This window comes from Notothenia rossii, assembly GCF_949606895.1.
Source record: "Notothenia rossii genome assembly, chromosome: 1".
Classification (NCBI taxonomy): domain Eukaryota; kingdom Metazoa; phylum Chordata; class Actinopteri; order Perciformes; family Nototheniidae; genus Notothenia; species Notothenia rossii.
In genome coordinates this window covers 42,840,517-42,859,152 of record NC_136912.1, presented here as the reverse complement: position 1 = coordinate 42,859,152, position 18,636 = coordinate 42,840,517, and the positions used below count along the sequence as shown (strand labels likewise).

The window sequence follows — 18,636 nt, the reverse complement described above, 5'->3', positions numbered from 1 at the left end:
AGGGTCAGAGACAGTGCTACCCAACCTGACGCATTGAGTACGGTCGGTTAGATAACTCTGAAACCAGCAAATGGCATTATGACCGAAACGAGACACCAACATAACATTAGACATAATGTGGTGATCTACAGTATCAAATGCTTTGGCTAGGTCAATAAACAAAGCAACACAAACAGATTTGTTATCCAAAGCAGCCTTGATATCATCTAAGACTTTCAGACTGGCAGTCACAGTACTGTGCTTTGATCTGAATCCAGATTGCATAGGGTTAAGGATGTTGTGTGAATTTAAAAAAAGTTTTAGCTGAGTAGAAACTAGGGACTCAAGAATCTTTGATAACACAGAAAGATTTGAGATAGGACGATAATTATTTAACTCAGTGGGATCACCAGCTTTCAAGAGGGGCGATACCAGAGCTTGCTTCCACAGAGCTGGCAGTGTGTGAGTGGACAGGGAGAGATTAAAAATATCAGTTACTGGTTGTGCTATAATCTGAGCTGCAATTTTTAAAAAGAATGGGTCGAGGCCGTCAGGCCCGGCAGACTTTTTAGGATCAATTGAGTGCAAACCCTGTAAGACTTCAGAGACCGAGAAAGAAGCAAAATCAAAAACAGGGGAGCTCATCTCTTGACTAGGGCTGTGAGTACGACCATTTAGAGAGTCATGACTTTGCTCATCAAAAATGTGACCAGCCTTTTTGAAGTGAGCATTGAAAGCATTAGACATACCATCTGAATCTGAGATAAAATAATCACTGACCTTCAGTTTTTGTGGGAAACTAGAAACTTTCTTGTTCTGAAGTGATTTAATTGTTTTCCAGAACTTAGAATGGTCATTAAAACAATCAGTGGTTAACCTCAGATAGTAATCAGCTTTAGCTTTTTTAATAAGGGCTGAACATTTATTTCTGAGGACACGAAAAAGAAGCCAGTCATCACTAGTGTTAGACTTTCTAGCTAAAGACCATCGCTTATTTCGATCATGAATTAGATCAGATAGTTCTCTAGTAAACCATGGAGTGTTCCTATTCTTGACTCTGAATTTTCTAAGGGGGGCATGTCTATTAATAATCGATAAAAAGTGATCAATAAAAAATTGGACGGCAACATCAACAGATGGAATTAACGCTATGAAGTGCCATTTAACCTCCGCCAGATCGTGTAGGAAAGCCTGCTCAGAGAAGTGTTTGAAGCAGCGCCTGAGGACAATAAGGCCCTTGGCTTTGGGCAACTTAGTGCTCCTAACGCAAGCAATAATGCAATGGTCACTGATATCATTAGGAAAAACACCAACAGACACATACTTATGAGCTGCATTTGTTAGAATGACATCTATAAGGGTATCGTTATTGGGTTTGGCAGGGTTTATTCTAGTGGGACTATCAATAAGCTGAGTTAAGTTCAAAGAATCACAAACCTGCTTAAACTGTGAAGATTTATCACTCAACCAGTCCCAATTTAAATCACCCATTAATATGATTTCAGAAGAAAACATAGACAACAATTCAGTAAGGCTAGTAGTTGCATCCATGATGGCCGATGGAGGCCTATAACAGCCAATAACAGTGAGAGGAGCATTTGCTATAGTTATTTGGACTGCTAGCAACTCAAATTGCCTTGGAATTGAAATTGAGTGAAGGACTGAGCACTGTAGTTTCTCAGCAGTGTATATTGCAACACCACCAGCTCTGCCCTTACGATCCGTTCTGAATACATTATATCCATCAATGTGAATAACAGTGTCAGTGACAGACGGTTTTAACCAGGTTTCAGAAACTACAACAATATCAGGTTTAGCAACTAAAAACCAGGTCTTGAAAAAATCTAATTTGGGCACTAGGCTTCTAGCATTAACATGCAGAAAACCCAATCCTTGCCTACAGCTAAACTCATTCGGAGTTGGCAAATTATGCAAGGAAGCAGAGAAACACTCAGGACCAGGGTTAATGTTAACGTTACCAGAGAGTAGTAGCAGTAACAATATTAACAGTCTGGAAGATGATTTTTTCACATGGGCTCTGGACGCGTCGCTCCTCGGGGGGGCGGGGCTGCTCCAATCCTTCGATATTAGCGAGTCCAGAGTAAATAGGGCAAACGGGAGAGCGCATTTCGTGCCATGAAACATCAGCTTTTGGTAAAAACTATCCGATGGAGTCAGCGCTCCAGAGGTTCCACCATCTGAAAGTCCGAAGTGAATAGAGATATTGCTGGGAGGCAACCCGTCAGTTTTGCCGACATGCGGTCTGACAATTAATCCCAGGAAGAAAGCGAACACAAGGGTAGCTTTAGGCAACATAGTGCCTTAACACACCCAATTCAGGATCCGCAGCTCAGGTGAATCCGCAGCTCAGGTGCATCAGCCCCCGACAGCACGGCAGGACAGACAGCAATCCAGAGTCCGAAGGAGCGAAAGCTGAGGCAGAGAGCAAACAATCCAGTCACAGCGAGGCACCGGCACAAAACAGCCCAAAAACTCAAGCTTTTAAAACGTTTTTAAAAGCGCAGCAGACCAATTTAAAAACGGGTCTAAAAAGCTAAATACAAATTATAAAATGTCAGTATGCACAAGAAGAACGAGGATGAGACAAACACTAACAGAGACAGAAAACAAATCAACGTGCTGTCATCTTGGGAGGCGTCACCCAGACTCCGACTACTATAGAAGATAAAAGCATCGACACGTTTTTCCAAATCCTGCTGTAACATTAGTCTTTTAATCCTAGATATGTTCTTTAGGTGATAGTAGGCTGATTTAGTAACTGTTTTAATGTGACTGTTGAAACCAATAACTAATTTAACCCGCTCACAAGAGAGCCCACCTCCGAAGATCGTGACTGGCTGAGGGACAGACTCGGGGGCAGGTTTTCAGGAATTTTTTGGCTTCTCTCCCCCAAGCCAGAAGAGGAACACTGCAGCTTGGAAACACTTACTGTTCCTGAAATTATCAAATCTGTTGGGCATCAGGGACCTGAGGCAATTGTGGCAAGCATGGCATTGTCTGAGGAGCAACAGAGGGCAATTCCGGTCAGCGAACCAACCCAAACTGGCATTTGTTTAGGAAAGGAAGGTTGACTGCCAGCAACTTTGGAGCTGTCCTGAGGTCAAAGCGTGTGACTGCTTCCCTTATTGCCAGGGTGCAAGGGCAACAACAGGCCCTTGATGGTGTTTTGTCTGTACAGTGGGGGACTATGAATGAATGTGAGGGCGTCAGGGCATTCACCACTGCAACCCAGATGCAGGTCCATGAGTCAGATTTGTGGCTCTCCCTATCAGGAATGTTGGGGGCATCTCCAGATGGTCTGGTAGGGTCTTCCGCTGTGCTGGGGGTAAAGTGTCCCTACAGAGCCAGGGAAATGACAATTAGTGAAGCATTGCAAATCAAGGGCTTCTGTGTCAGTAAGGAAGGAGAAACATTCAGCCTGCGTGAGGAACATCCTTACTGGCACCAAGTGCAAGGTCAGCTTCACCTCACTGCAAGAAAGAAGAAGAAATAAAAAATTGTGATTTTTTTAAATTTACATTTACTCGCCTTTGCAATGTTGTGGTTGTTAGAGTGTTAGGTCTCCTGTCAGCTCGTCTGTTGGGAAGATATAAAATATTAGTTTCATGGAAGTCACACCGTCACATATAAGAGCATTAAGACATACAGTACATAGGCTAAAACAAAACATCTAAAGATATAACCTTGCACTTTGATAAGTCTCGGGAACATTTTCACTATTTTGACATTTTTATAGATGAAAATTGAACTAAATAAATAAATGGTAGATTAATCCATATTGAAAATAGTTGTCAGCTGCTACACTAATTATAATAGTTATATTTCTTAATTAATTAAGATAAGATATTACTGTATTGATCCCAATTTGGGAAATGTTGTGTTGCAGCAGCATAACAAGAAAAACAAAATATAAGTTATTATATATATACAAAAGTATGTGAGGGATGGAATATTAAATTGAATATAAATGTAATATGTACAAGTGATTTAACGTCCAAGAGAAGCTATGTAGCAGAGAGTTCTCTGCCAGCCAGAGGTGATTTGTTATTAGTTCAATATGTCAAACTGATTTCCCTGACTACAATCTTTAGTTACATGGTGAAACGTTATGCTGCTTTACTAATTAGACTCATCATATAAGCCACACAGGTTTTAATAGGATGGATTCATTATCTTTACTTATGTTGCGGTCTTTTCAACAGCGCCATCTCTAAAACGGCGAAACAGTCACTACCCATCATTTACATTTCACCGTGACATGGACAAAAATGTAACGTCAGCTTACCTCATGGCACGAATCCAGACTCTCCTTTAGAAAACATTGGCCGGGAAACGATAGAACAAGCACGTTTCATGCGAAGACCTGTGGCTGCAACCCGGAGCAAAGCAACAAACCATTGCGTAACTAACTAGTAGCGCTAGCTTTAGCTAACGTTAGCTAACGAAACGAACTGCCGAGTAAAATTGGAAAACACTGGTAATTAATTATTCTATAATTTGTAAAACTACGGTGTTAAAAACGAAAATTTAAAAAATACAGATTCTAATGGTCAGATATAGATATACAGATACTAAATATAGGCTTGACTAGACTTGCTTTCAAGCAGAACACAGGGGAAAACAAACGTAGCGGGTGTGGTGACCACGTATTGATACACTGGTTCATAATTCACACATGGAACTACAATTGGGGTTTTGTTTCCACACGGACCTGTTGTGTGTTCCTTATATATATTGTGTGCCCTCCTGGCTCTTCCTCTTGTCGTCCCCTGGCTGCGACCCGACAACATGTCCTTTGCAGCTCTCTATTAAAGACAACTTTGCACCTTCGATGCACCGCCTCTGACTCCCTATCTCTCGGCACTACATTGGTGACCCTGACATATAAGTCTCGCAGAAGTTTCCGAGACGGACCCGAACACGGCAAAGGAAACTCAGGTTTCTTTCTCGAAATGCCGGGGATTTTTGGAATCGTCCGTTGCTGCCACCGGCACGCGGACTGAGGCTCGGTGCACGCCTCGCAGAATGGCTGGGGACGTTGCTCGCCATTCCCGCATCGGTCTTCCAACCAACAGGGAGACGATGCACGACCCGCTGGGTAGGGATGAACCCGATTGCTACCTCCTGGGGCTGTTTTCTTCTGCTCGTGCGGCTGCACGTCCAGGCTGCGCTAGCCTTCGACGACTAGCAGCTAACCTCGTTAGCTAACGGCTACGGCTAGCGGCTACCGACGGCTGCCAGCTAGCGGCTAACGGCTAGCTGCTAACGGCTATCGACCTTTTGAGGTTTTTTTTTTTTTTTTTTCCCTGGTGCCTGAGAGGAGGTTCGACCATGTCTGGTCGGCCTTGTGTGGATCCTCTCACGATTTCACCTACCTTTTTTGGACCGTGGACAGTACGGCCCTTTTTGAGCTTTTTCTGGTGCCTGAGAGGAGGTTCGACCATGTCTGGTCGGCCTCGTGTGGACCCTCTCGCCGTTTCATCACCTCGACGGCGGCTTCTGACGCCACCCGCGCTCTCATCGGCGCCTGGGTGGCACGCTTCTGGACCCCGTCTCGCCTCGGCGGTTTCGGACGTCGCCCATGCCTTTATTGGCCCGTGGGTGGCGCGCTCCGGGACCCTGCCTGGCCTCTTCTTTCGCCTCGGCGGTTTCGGACGTCGCCCATGCCTTCATTGGCCCGTGGGTGGCGCGCTCCGGGACCCTGCCTGGCCTCTCCTCTTACCGCGGCTCACGGTTGGCCTCGACGGCAGCTTCGGACGGCGCTCCGTCTGGCTTCTCCCCTGTCCACGGCTCCTTCCTCCCGGGGTGACTGCTCCTGCCTTCCTGGGATTCCGCTCCGTCCTTCCGGAGGTTTCATGCCCGCCGCCGCCGTGCCTTCGCCTGCGGCCGGGCAGCGCTTTTTCCTGCTGGGTTCGCCACAACACCTACTGCAGCCCCCTTACAACGGCCCGTTCCGGCCCGCCCCCGGTGGGGGTGCCCTCGCCCTCGTTAGGGTCCCTACCCTCTCATGCGGCCTCCTTTCGTCGGCCCGTTCCATGGCCCGGTCCTCAATTGCGACCCCGCCCTCCTCGGCCCCTGTGGTGCTTCCTCCACGGACGCGAGGATTTATTTTGCCATATTTGAATTCTGGGGGGGCTTGTGTGGTGACCACGTATTGATACACTGGTTCATAATTCACACATGGAACTACAATTGGGGTTTTGTTTCCACACAGACCTGTTGTGTGTTCCTTATATATATTGTGTGCCCTCCTGGCTCTTCCTCTTGTCGTCCCCGGGCTACGACCCGACAACATGTCCTTTGCAGCTCTCTATTAAAGACAACTTTGCACCTTCGATGCACCGCCTCTGACTCCCTATCTCTCGGCACTACACGGGAGTGTTTACGTGTTCGGCGTTATGACGTACAACGGCCTCGACAATTTATGTAGTCCTATTCAGCCACTCGGTAACAACCATCGTTTTTCAGACACGTAAACTCTTCAAAATCCCCAGTGAGGTCACTGCTGATGTATTTAATGTCGTAGAACAAAACCTGATTTATCTCTTAAATTTGTGTCAACCACAGACCTTATTTCGAGCTATTTTCCAAAACCCTATGGAAAAAAATGCTCTTTGTTGACCAAGAACAAACCGGTAAACATGTTGATCGTACTCTCCCAATTAAACGGCTCTCAGTAATGTCACGACCGGCTACCTCAAACTGAGTGTTAGATTTAAGTCGGGGACAGATGGGACCGCTTCATCTCTTCTTTAAAATACAAACCTTTACTCCCTGCTGTTTGACAGATGAGTGTGAAGTCTGACAGCAAAGGATGTTGAGGACAGATCACTTCAGTACACTTGAGTCATGCTGGTGCTGAGAAAAGCAGCGTTGTAAACAGCAAATCGACGTATTGTGTACCAGAACATATCCAAATCATATTATTCAGGGTATCTATCTTCCATTTATATATTTGTTTATTTTCTAAAATACACTGTACATTTAAAAAAGAAGACAGACTTATTTAGCATTTCAAAACCAAAATAGTGTTCAACGGTACCTTAGTTGTTGCTTTGGCTCGAAATCATAGGAAAACATGTTCTGGTGCTGATGAGCATTCTAGTGTTGACCTGATGATTAAGTGACAGTGTTAGCTGGAGGCTATACAGAGGAATGACTGCAGTCAAACACAAATCACCTCAGAGTTTGATTGAAAATAGAATTAAAAAAAGCATTATTCTTAGGTTTTGATTTTGCAGAAATGCATGTTTAGTTAGCATGCACACTGCTATTAAAATAGGTTCACTGGATAGAAAACGTTATAAGACATTTCTATAACAGCTCAATACACCATAGAACTTCATTTAAAAAGAGAAGCTGTAAAAAAGCAGGAAAAACAAAGGAACTCACCTTGTGGTAAACCCGCAAGAGAAAAAGCATTTGAGCTCCATACTCTTTCAGAAATACGCCTTGATGTGGTTTGGAACATAATATGGCGTTTAATCACGCAGCGTTTAGCTGAGAATCTGGGTAGAATTCTCCTTTTAAAGCTAACCGGAATCAGCACTTTTCTAAAAGGGCTGAAATAGAGGTGTATGAGGCATGGATAGAATTTGGTATTTTGAGAATAAAACTTCAGAGACATGTTTTTTTTTAATATCTGAGACCTATAATATATGCCTAAAAATAGTATAATAGGAGACCTTTAAGGAAAAGCTGACATTAAAACAGTTCCATTGGAAAACATTTTACTGCCACTGAAACAAATATTTTTTTAATGCATGTTGTGTTTATCTGTGACTATTTTCAGTTATTTTCATGTGTCATTGCTTTTTTATTAAAAGTTTTGTTCAGGCTGACAGTTTTTTAAGTGTCAGTTTTTTTTTCTTTTACCTTTGGGGGGAGAGAAGAGAGTGATTTACATGTTAATATAATCGGCATACTAACGACAGGATGGCACTCTTCTGACCCGATGTCCACCCCAAAGCCCACAACTTTTATGAAGCTTATGATACATGATTGATAGCAGTTATTAAAATATCTAACCTGTAGTTTGGCTGCTGGTTCTGGACAAAATAACAGTAATACCCTGACATGGTACGTTTTGTAATAGGCCACCAAACGAAATGCTTTAGGTGCGATTAATGCCTCTTTGACAACACAAAGGATTAGACGCTTGTATGGTAAATGCTGACTCTCAAAGAGAACCTCTTCATCTGCATAAAGCAGAGACATATTTTCTGAGGCCCCGAACTGACTGACTGTCTGCCTTCTGCATCACCTTCATGTTCTGTTTCCAACCCTTTAGCTATGGATGTCAATGATGCGAAACATCAACAAAAAAAACAAAAACATTTGTAGATACAGTTTTTATATATATATATTTTTTTTAAGGTTTTGCAAATGTCGTCTTTTGAGAAAAATGGTAAACATAGTGTTTAAATATTGTGAATAATAAACAAAAACATCCATTTAGAACATTAAAGTCTCAAAATAATAATTTGCGCAGTTCTTACATTTAAAAATATTTTTCATATTTTGTTTTTTCACAAGCAACGCTTGTGGTATTTTTTAAGGTATTTTAATATGTACAAATCACATTTGTAATTGTTCAACGTCATCAAAAAAAGAACTTGATGAGAGCTTTTTTTCCCCCGATATCGTGTGTTTGTAGTCGTGTGTAGTGCGTGTGTTTATATTTTGCTGTGACAGACAGCGGCGGTGACGTCACATGACAGCTTCGGCGCCCCGACAGTGCATTCTGGGTCCAACCCAAGATGGCTGCGCCCTTGCAGTAGTGCAGAAGAAGTGCCTCTCCGGAACATTTCACGAGATTGTGTGTGAATTTAACGAAAAACCCTCACACCAAGTCAGCTACCGGGGTTGCTGGTTTGCAGAAGAGCACTTCACGGTCCCAGTCATCGATAAGTGTGGCCGGTGCGTGGTGGCTGTGGCAGACTGTCCGCGTGAAGATGGGCCTCACCTCCAGTCCCTTCCCATAGCGAAGCGCCGTGGGGAGAGGAGCCGCAGATTCTCCTGCAAACACACGCCCGTCCAACTTGGCTTTGACGGCTTTGACATATTATACAGACTGTGGACGCTGCCCTACAATTTTCTGACAAGGATTGTTTGTGCCACTGTGTCTGTCATCGTCCGGAGACGAAGAGCTTTCCCAGTTCGGGTTGAAATTCCCTCCGCACCAAGGTCTGCACGCTTCTCTGCCACTAATAGCGCCATTTCTACGCATATGCTCCGTTTCACTTATGCCTCTACTCGTGTTGTTTTGCTTTAAATAGCGCTGCCCGCTCCTCTCTCAAAGTTGATGGCTGAATGTGATAGAGTTAGAGCCAGCTTCAGGGAGAGCTATCATATTAGCCGCGCGAGTGTAGCTAGCACAAAGCTAGCTGGCTTGCTTGTTTGCTAACTGTCCTGCTCGCTAGCAGACAGCCCCGTCATTAAAGTCCCGTTTAACACAGCTGTGCTGCATCAACATAACCCAACTAACTCCTCATGTGTGGCTGCATGACCCCCACCATGACGTCATCCAGGTGCTGCCCTCTCTGTGTTATAGTAACCTGGATACTATACTGCAAAACTCTTCATTGTCATTATACAGAGTACAAATAAATAAGAAGCCCGCTCCTATCCAGTGCAATGAAAATACACCACAAATCAACTTCAGCACAAAGCAGCCACATAATTTCACTAGAATAACAGTTTTTCTGCACTTAAAACATGTACCTATTAGACTATCTTATTAGTATTAATTGCATTAGAAAAGTGTATTCAATAGATAAGTGTATTTGATAATTAAAGTGTTATTTAAGTAAACACTTTTTGCACTTGAATAATTCTTATTATTCTTATTATTGCATACATTTAGTATCAATATTGTTCTTTTCACCTGGTTAAATCTAATTATTGATGTAAAATATGAGAGTTAATTTCATTAGAACAAATGTATTAATTACACTTGTTTTAATGCAGTTATTGCACTACAGAAAATGTAATTTATTGCAAAAAATATGCCTAAAACAAGACAGTAAAAATATTGCATGTGAGGTGTCATTCAGTGAATTCATAGACGGGGAGCTCCAGATGTGAGTGGGTTTGTTTCTGTTGTGGTTATCATTGAAGCAGGAGATCCGCATAAGTGCATTACACATGACTCATAATCATCATCACATGACCTGAGGGAACGCTTTTGGCTCAGGTTCATAAACTCAGCAGCCATTGGGCTTTTTCAGATTCTTAAATGTCAAAAAAGTATTGAATTCAACGCCAACTTCCACACTGGTCTTTTGTTCTTACAACCACTTGGGGAATCCAGCATTTCATTAGCAGAGAAAAGGATCTTCGCACAATTAATTTGATTATAAAGTAACTTTTTCCTTCACTGATCATGTTTTTGTTCAGTTTCACACCACAACTGCCCAGCATGAGGTGATAGAAATCCTTTTAATCTGTGTTACTAACCAGTGCTCTCCCCTGCAGGGCCCTGATGAAAATGGACTCAGACTTGCTTCAGTCGCCGGCCGTGGGCCTCACAGAGGAGGAGGAGGCCGACATGAATGACTGGAAACTTCCCCTGGCCTTCATGAAGAAAAGGCACTCGGAGAAGATTGAGGGCTCCAAGGCGTTAGCTCAGAGCTGGAGGATGAAGGATAGGGTAAGTTTTGTTCTCTTCTAAGTGTACTTCAGCAGGTTAAGGATGCTTTTTGTGTCTGTAAAGTTGTAGAAGAAATACACGCATGCAGACTTGTGTAAAAGCTGCTGCGTATTTATTTAAAAAATGTCTCACAAGGGATGACATGATTTGGAAACACTTTAACAGCAAATCCGGGACAGTTATTAGAATTGACGATTTATTACACAACTTACCATTTTAGATTTGGTCCTTCGGCAGAAAATCTCCACATATTGACACCACTTTTATAATCGTCGAACCTTGAATGAACACCCCTGAATTAAATGGCTAACGATAGGCTTTAAACAGACTACTTCATGGTCACATGGCTTTATGTCACCACCGCTAGGCTAGAGGTTACTCCTCTACAATTGGGCTTTGCTTTGATTGTAAAGGGAATAGTTAGAGAAGAGTCTTTCTTAGCATAGTCCATAAACAATGCTTCTTATTCAAATTGGAATCCATTAAAGAGACAAATCAAATGCACACCTCACACTGTGCTTTGAGAGAATATCGGTCTTTAAACAGCAGCATACCATTAGCCACCCTAGTCTTTATTATAGTGCTAATTCATTTTATTCTGCTAGGGGCAACGTATACTCGCTTTGCCACACCTCAAAGCTTTGCCTCTTGAATGGCCGCAGTGTGTTCAGCTCTCATAAAGCTGTCGTTTGATCCACTGCAGTGCTACCAACCCCATTGTTTCATCACCTTGCGGCACTACCATTATAATGATGGCAAACATATTATCATGTATAACCCTCAAAAACTCTCTGCACCTATTGTAGAAATTCCCCCAAATGAAAATGTAAGATCCCGCTGCTGTTAGGACATCAGTGGATTACACTGTAGTGCCCGCCAGTGTTGAGCTTCAGGAAAATGTTTAATAAGGCGGCATCATTAAATGTGACTCGAGTATTGATTTAAAAGAGGTAATAGGTGCTGGCTGAAATGGGCATTTCTATCAGAGTCGTGCTAAATCAGCTGTGTAAAATTTTTCATTGCTCTGAGTGTTTTCAGGGCCATAGACCCTAATTTGTACACTTGTAAGAAGAATGTCTCCTTTCACTTCTTTGTGCTCAGGGAGCTGTAACTAAAGATAATTTTCTGCATTTATGGCTTTGAATGTAACTCTGGCCTGGGGTTGAATCCATCCTTTAACATGGCTGTAATTGAAAATAACGGATATGAAAAACATCATTTTCATAGTAATCGGTTGTGGAATAATGATTATAGTATATACAGATAGATCAAAATACACACAAGTTATAACCTTAATGAGTGTTCAGTTGTGTTGTCATACTTTTTTAATTGTTGAAGCCAAGCAAGTGAATAGAGTCCTAATACTGTTGAGTGTCTGATATGTTTGGAGTTGTGTGTGTGGTTACTTTGTAGCCATGGATGTGTAAAGAAATCTGGACCCAGTGTAGGAGGTGGGGCCCCATTTATTGCTTTAAAAGTTGCTCAGTGGTGCATGAGTTCTGGGCCTATAGAGAGTGTGCGCTTGAGTTTGTCTTAAGCCCCGCCTCCAATCTGCTTCGTCACAGCGGCATCACGGTTAGTCATGGCTGAAATAAATGAATGGAAGGAAAAATAATTTTTCTTGGTGCATTTGTATGACCTAATCAATCAAATAAGGTCAAACTAAAGTGTTTGTCATGGGTCGTTTTTAAGTAAAGTGAATTTTGTGTAATTACAGACGTCTCTTTCCCAATGTCCGTCAATGGGAAGAAAATATTTTTGTTGTATTAAGAGTGATATTTAATTATTGTAGTGACCAGTCGGAACTTGATACTTAAGTTGCACGTGCATTGGTGTGATTACGGAGCCAGAAAGCGATGGGTGCGTCGAGTGTTTGTTTTACAAAAAATGGCGAAGAAAATTAAGTTGTTTGACCGTGGGGTAAAAAGTTCAGCCAACACCTCAACTTCTCAAACGAATGTTCAAAGTGATTCAACTGATAAAGCGCAAGATGAACCCGAACGAAAAAGCAAAGAGGAAATGTGTAAAGTCTTGGGAGGCGAAATATATACAGTATGTACATTCTGCTCCGTTGTCCATTCACTTCCGGTAAAAGTTCCTTCAAAATAAGAGTCCCGATCTTATTACGACCAAAATAAAAGTGCTAAACGAAACTTTACCATAGGAAAGTATTGGCATACAAATATAATCACTTCTATAAAAAGGTAACACATTTTAAATATAGTTAGACATATATTAAAGGTAATTTACAGCATTAATAATTATTATCTAATTCTTAACTGTGAATGGTTTTCATTTATTTAACATTAGAAAGTATTAGTCTGGCCGATGACAGAACCACAATCAATGCTGAAGGACGAGTGGATCTATGGTGGGGGTCAGCACAAAGGTCAAGAGAACCCACATTTGAAAGGAAGACAACGGATGACTAAGAAACTAGTGACTTGCTCAATTCATTTGTGAAGGATCTGTGAAGAACATGACAACAGCTGCACTGCTGGTATTTTGTCTACCAGCAATTGAGGGTGGACAAGTTTACTACCACTTAAGTTTCAAATAATTGTGTTAATTATTTAATGTAAAGCATTTGAACATTCTTTTGTGTCACATGTTCACTATTAAGTTAATGTATAACTGTATAGTATCTTAATTATTTAAATATAAGGTGATTAAAAATGGCAACCCTATTTTCAGTTTTGGCAACCAAAAGCTGATGCCTGGTTGCCAGCCTGGCAACCACTTTTAAAAGTTAGCGTTGAGCCCTGACATTACTTTCTCCGTCACGTTGAAACGCAATAAAAGCATGTCCATACAAAATAGGAAGCCAAGCCAAATTACACTTAAGACATATACAACTGCAATGAAAGTAACAAACACAATGCAAAATCCTTTTCAATTTCAAAGAACACAAATTGGGTTGTATACAACGAATAACTATAAAACAACAATACTGTAGAATAACAAAATTAATGCCATGAATACACCGAAATACACGTGTTGAAGCGGTTCGCTGCTGATTACTACGCAACCCCCCGTGCGGGCCGAATATTCGAATATTCGCTGCTGATTACTACCGAATATTCGGAGCCCGAAAAATGGTATTCGGGACAGCCCTACTTCCAGTATCCACAAGTGATCGCATAACTGCTTTAAACTCACTGTAATCATGCAAGTTGATATGCAAACAGTTAATCCTCGTGAGAGAAGCGTGCAGCATGAGAGCGTACGAGTGTGCTGTAAATGATGTTCTGCAATCTGAGATAAGGTCTTGCTATTGTAGACATGTACACACACTCACACACTCACTGAGAGTTGTAAAGGCTCTTTGGTCAAATTCGCGTTTACTCCCTTGTTGGGACAAATCAAGCTATTCAGTAGTGTATGTGTGTCAGGGTTTCCGTTAGCTGGTAATTACCGTTTTTTATCTGGTAAAGTGTAATAAAAACAGGTAAATTCAAAATGTCCGGTAATAATTAGGGATGCTCCGATCGATTGGCCGCCGATCATTATCGGCCGATATTCACTCTTAATAGTTTGATCTGTGCTCTCTATACAGGCCGATCAGGAGAGCTGGATCTGATCGATATGGACATAAACGCGAGTGAAGTGTAACTGGACGAGAGAGAGAGATCAGATCAGCTGCTGCATAATCACCTGAAGCCCCGCCCACTGTTTAGCGCAGAGAGAAAGAGAGCGAGAGAGAGAGAAAATAAATAAATATAAATCCGTTCCTCCCGTGTTATTATCCAAAGTTAATGTAAACTTTTGAATAATGTACTTCATCTACTATAAGTAGTTTGTTTGAATGTAATACTTATGTTGTTTGTGAAATCATTTATTAAAAAATGAATCTGAATTTTTCAAACTGTTACGATTATAAACTGAAGCAATATAAAAATGACTCCCATTAACTGAGTTTTAAACATCAGCATATCCAGTCATAGTCCGGTAATTACCTGCTAACGGAAACTCTGCTACACAACTCTTCTTATTATTGAAACATGACAGGTAAGTTTCACATTTGTCCGGTAAAATAAATTTTGTCCGGACATTTGACCGGCGAGAAAAAACCCTAGCGGAAACCCTGATGTGTGTGTGTAGTTGCAGGTGGGCACAGCTGCACAGCGGTTTGGTTTCCTGCTCTGCGTTAATCAAAAAGCCATTAAAATGGCCCAGAACATTGTTTCTGACAGTGATGAATCCTGCCTCAGAAGGAATTAAGATCAGAGGGGGAGCTTAAATGATCATGTTTTCTTTATTAAGCTGTCAGAGCTGCAGTGTGAAGGTAAGGCCTTCATCAAGACATGGAGGGAACCAGCAGGGTTAGGTTTGCATTGATTTTACATGACTTTGATTTGGTCCCTGTTAAGAAACTAAAAGACGATTTAAATTCAGTTAACAGATTTGTGGTAATAAGTGTTTTTTACTTCTCAGGCTCACAGTGAACTTATTATGACTTTTCCAAGACAGCAAAGCATCATGAACCCCGACCTGCTGAGATAAGATGATTGCAGCGCAGGCCTTGACCAGTATTGATCCACAGCTGGTACAATTGTTTTTCTTTTGCTGGATACACAACTGACATTGTATGTTGTCACAAAAGCTGCCCTGGTTTTCTTCAGGTTGAAGTCAGCACAAAGTGTACTTTTTTGTTATTATTAGTGATAAAATGATTAAGACTTGTTTAAGGCTGCTGTAGCAGCAGTATTGCCCTTTATGATCACTGTTCATGGGGTGTATTGGAAAGTTTTGCAATGTCGGGCTTCTATTGTGTTTTCCAGTTGTGTCGCTCTGAGGGAATTAAAGTGCAGGTGATCAGGGAAATGCTCCTTTAAACATTTCAGTTATAAAAAGATGCAACACATGAATGTTTACTTATGATCAGCCTTTAGAGAAAACACTATTTTGAAACAAAGTTGTCGGTTAACAATCGATGGTCGATCATTCGGAGCGTTTTTTTACCTTATAGCCTTGATGAGAAAATGTCTTAAGTAGGCAAAAGTATGCAAACAATAGTTTTGACTTGTCACATCAGGAAAGAGCAAGGTGTTATTCTGAATGCTGTTTCATTCAAAGATGGAATCTCCCCGTTGAAATGTCTGTAATAAACTGAATAACTTTTGTGCAGAGGACATCACTTTGAGAGATTGTTTAGCTACAGAAAAAAACGTGGTGACATATCTTAACATTTATTGATTAAATAATAAACTTTACTTTTAGATGATGTGTGCTTCCATTATTGTGGGACCCGAAACAACTGCATCTTCATTAAATTGGGTTAGATGGTCTCTACCGAGTTCACTAAGGTTAGGGTTTATATGGCCTTTATGGTTACTGAAATACCTTTTGCATATTTAAATGTATTTTGCCACAGATTACCAGGGAAAAGTTAAGACAAAGCTTTGCACAAAAAACATGCATATGCCATTTCCCACACATAAACCAATCTCCAGACCAGGCGTTTGCAGTATTGTAAAAATGACTGCTCGGAATTAATAAAGTGAAAATTATGAATTATTTAAGTCTACACAATGTTCTGTTAAATGTCAGTAAATGTCCTTCCTCTTCTTTTACTTCTTTTTCTTCTCCTTCTGGAAGTGAAAACTGGGCGTGTGCACGTTCGCCTAGTTCTGATTTATATATAAAAAAACAAAACAGGAATACGATACAAGCATCCCTATTATTTACTTGAAGATAAAGTGAGAGGAAAACAATGCGTGTAAGACAGAAATATGTTTTATCCATGAATCTACATAGAGTCAGGGGCGTCTGGCGCCATGCATTAAACATTATTTTGAATAAGAGAACTGCCTCAAAGCTGTTGATTTGATGAGAATATTCGCTTGGTGCCTACTATGCTTCACAATCCCCTGAGGGTCTTAGCTCTACGACGTCAGAGGGCATGACACAAACTCTGTGTGCAACCCTTTATAAACCCTGCCAGCATCTCCTGTCAGACATAGGAATCACGTCAAAGAGGCATATTTTAGAACTATACGTATGGGTGCTGTTCAGAATTTGAAGCGTGAAGGTGGATCAGAATTGCCAATAGCAAAATGGAAAGGATTTTGCCTCGGTGGCCTTTTTGTTGAGGCAGGGAGATGCAAGAGGACAGTGGAGGGAATATAATAAAACTGAGGCAGCAGGAAGTACATCATGGCAGCCAGAATTGTGTCCAACTCTCTGTACAGTCAATGGAAATGACTAGGACTACTACATTTTTGTGACTGGAAGTAGATTTGATCTCATTTGAACTTTAGTCTAGCAGACGGTATGCCACAAACATGCTGCAGGGTTAATGATCTCAGGCTTGAATTTCTGTGAAGTTCTTAGAGCTGCATAATTAATAGTTCCTATTTGTTGCTCAGTGAACACACTGAAGACACTCAGAAGAAGATGCATGTCAGCTAAAAATTAAATAAAATGCAGGCGAAACACATGGAAGTTTATCTCACAAAGACAATTTAAGGTGCTTAGTACTTATACATAAATCTCACGTTTTCAACACTAGAACAAGACACTGTTAATGCAGAACATGGAAACTAAACAATTACAAACTATAATTTTCTTCCATTACTGCCTATTAACTGAATAAATCAAATATATATATATCTAAAAAATGTACTGACAAAAAGTGAAAATCTGCGCTACATCATGTAGATGAAAAAACAATTCTCTATGTACATGTCATATCATTAAAATGATCAAAGCATAAGATTCAAAACTGCATTATTTTTCTATCGGTTTTTATTGGAAGTAACGTTATCCCACTCAATCACACTGACATAACAAGGCAAGGCAAGGCAAGTTTATTTACATTGGGGCAAAAAAGTATTTAGTCACCAATTGTGCAAGTTCTCCCACTTAAAAAGATGAGAGATGCCTGTAATTTTCATCCTAGGTATACCTCAACTATGAGAGACAAAATGAGAAAAAAAAAAATCCAGAAAATCACTGTCTGATTTTTAAAGAATTTATTTGCAAATTATGGTGGAAAATAAGTATTTGGTCAATAACAAAAGTTCATCTCAATACTTTGTTATATACCCTTTGTTGGCAATGACAGAGGTCAAACGTTTTCTGTATGTCTTCACAAGGTTTTCACACACTGTTGCTGGTATTTTGGCCCATTCCTCCATGCAGATCTCCTCCAGAGCAGTGATGTTTTGGGGCTGTCGCTGGGCAACACAGACTTTCAACTCCCTCCAAAGATTTTCTTTGGGGTTGAGATCTGGAGACTGGCTAGGCCACTCCAGGACCTTGAAATGCTTCTTACGAAGCCACTCCTTCGTTGCCCGGGCGGTGTGTTTGGGATCATTGTCATGCTGAAAGACCCAGCCACGTTTCATCTTCAATGCCCTTGCTGATGGAAGGAGGTTGTGACTCAAAATCTCACGATACATGGCCCCATTCATTCTTTCCTTTACACGGATCAGTCGTCCTGGTCCCTTGCAGAAAAACAGCCCCAAAGCATGATGTTTCCACCCCCATGTTTCACAGTAGGTATGGTGTTCTTTGGATGCAACTCAGCATTCTTTCTCCTCCAAATATGTCTAGTTGAGTTTTTACCAAAAAATTCTATTTTGGTTTCATCTGACCATATGACATTCTCCCAATCCTCTTCTGGATCATCTAAATGCTCTCGAGCAAACTTCAGAAGGGCCTGGACATGTACTGGCTTAAGCAGGGGGACACGTCTGGCACTGCAGGATTTGAGTCCCTGGCGGCGTAGTGTGTTATTGATGGTAGCCTTTGTTACTTTGGTCCCAGCTCTCTGCAGGTCATTGACTAGGTCCCCCGTGTGGTTCTGGGATTTTTGCTCACCGTTCTTTTGATCATTTTGACCCCACGGGGTGAGATCTTGCGTGGAGCCCCAGATCGAGGGAGATTATCAGTGGTCTTGTATGTCTTCCATTTTCTAATAATTGCTCCCACAGTTGATTTCTTCACACCAAGCTGCTTACCTATTGCAGATTCAGTCTTCC

At 41.4% G+C, this 18,636-nt stretch overlaps 1 protein-coding gene across 1 annotated transcript in view; it reads left to right on the top strand.

The window, feature by feature from the left end:
* The first annotated feature begins 8,698 nt into the window (after positions 1-8,698).
* Positions 8,699-18,636, top strand: part of rptor (regulatory associated protein of MTOR, complex 1) — a 259,618-nt gene continuing 249,680 nt past the window's right edge. The window contains exons 1-2 of the mRNA XM_079649716.1: positions 8,699-9,186; positions 10,477-10,651. Coding sequence (XP_079505842.1) covers positions 8,714-9,186; positions 10,477-10,651 — 648 coding nt within the window. The 5' untranslated portion in view covers positions 8,699-8,713. The remainder of the gene's footprint in view (positions 9,187-10,476; positions 10,652-18,636) is intronic.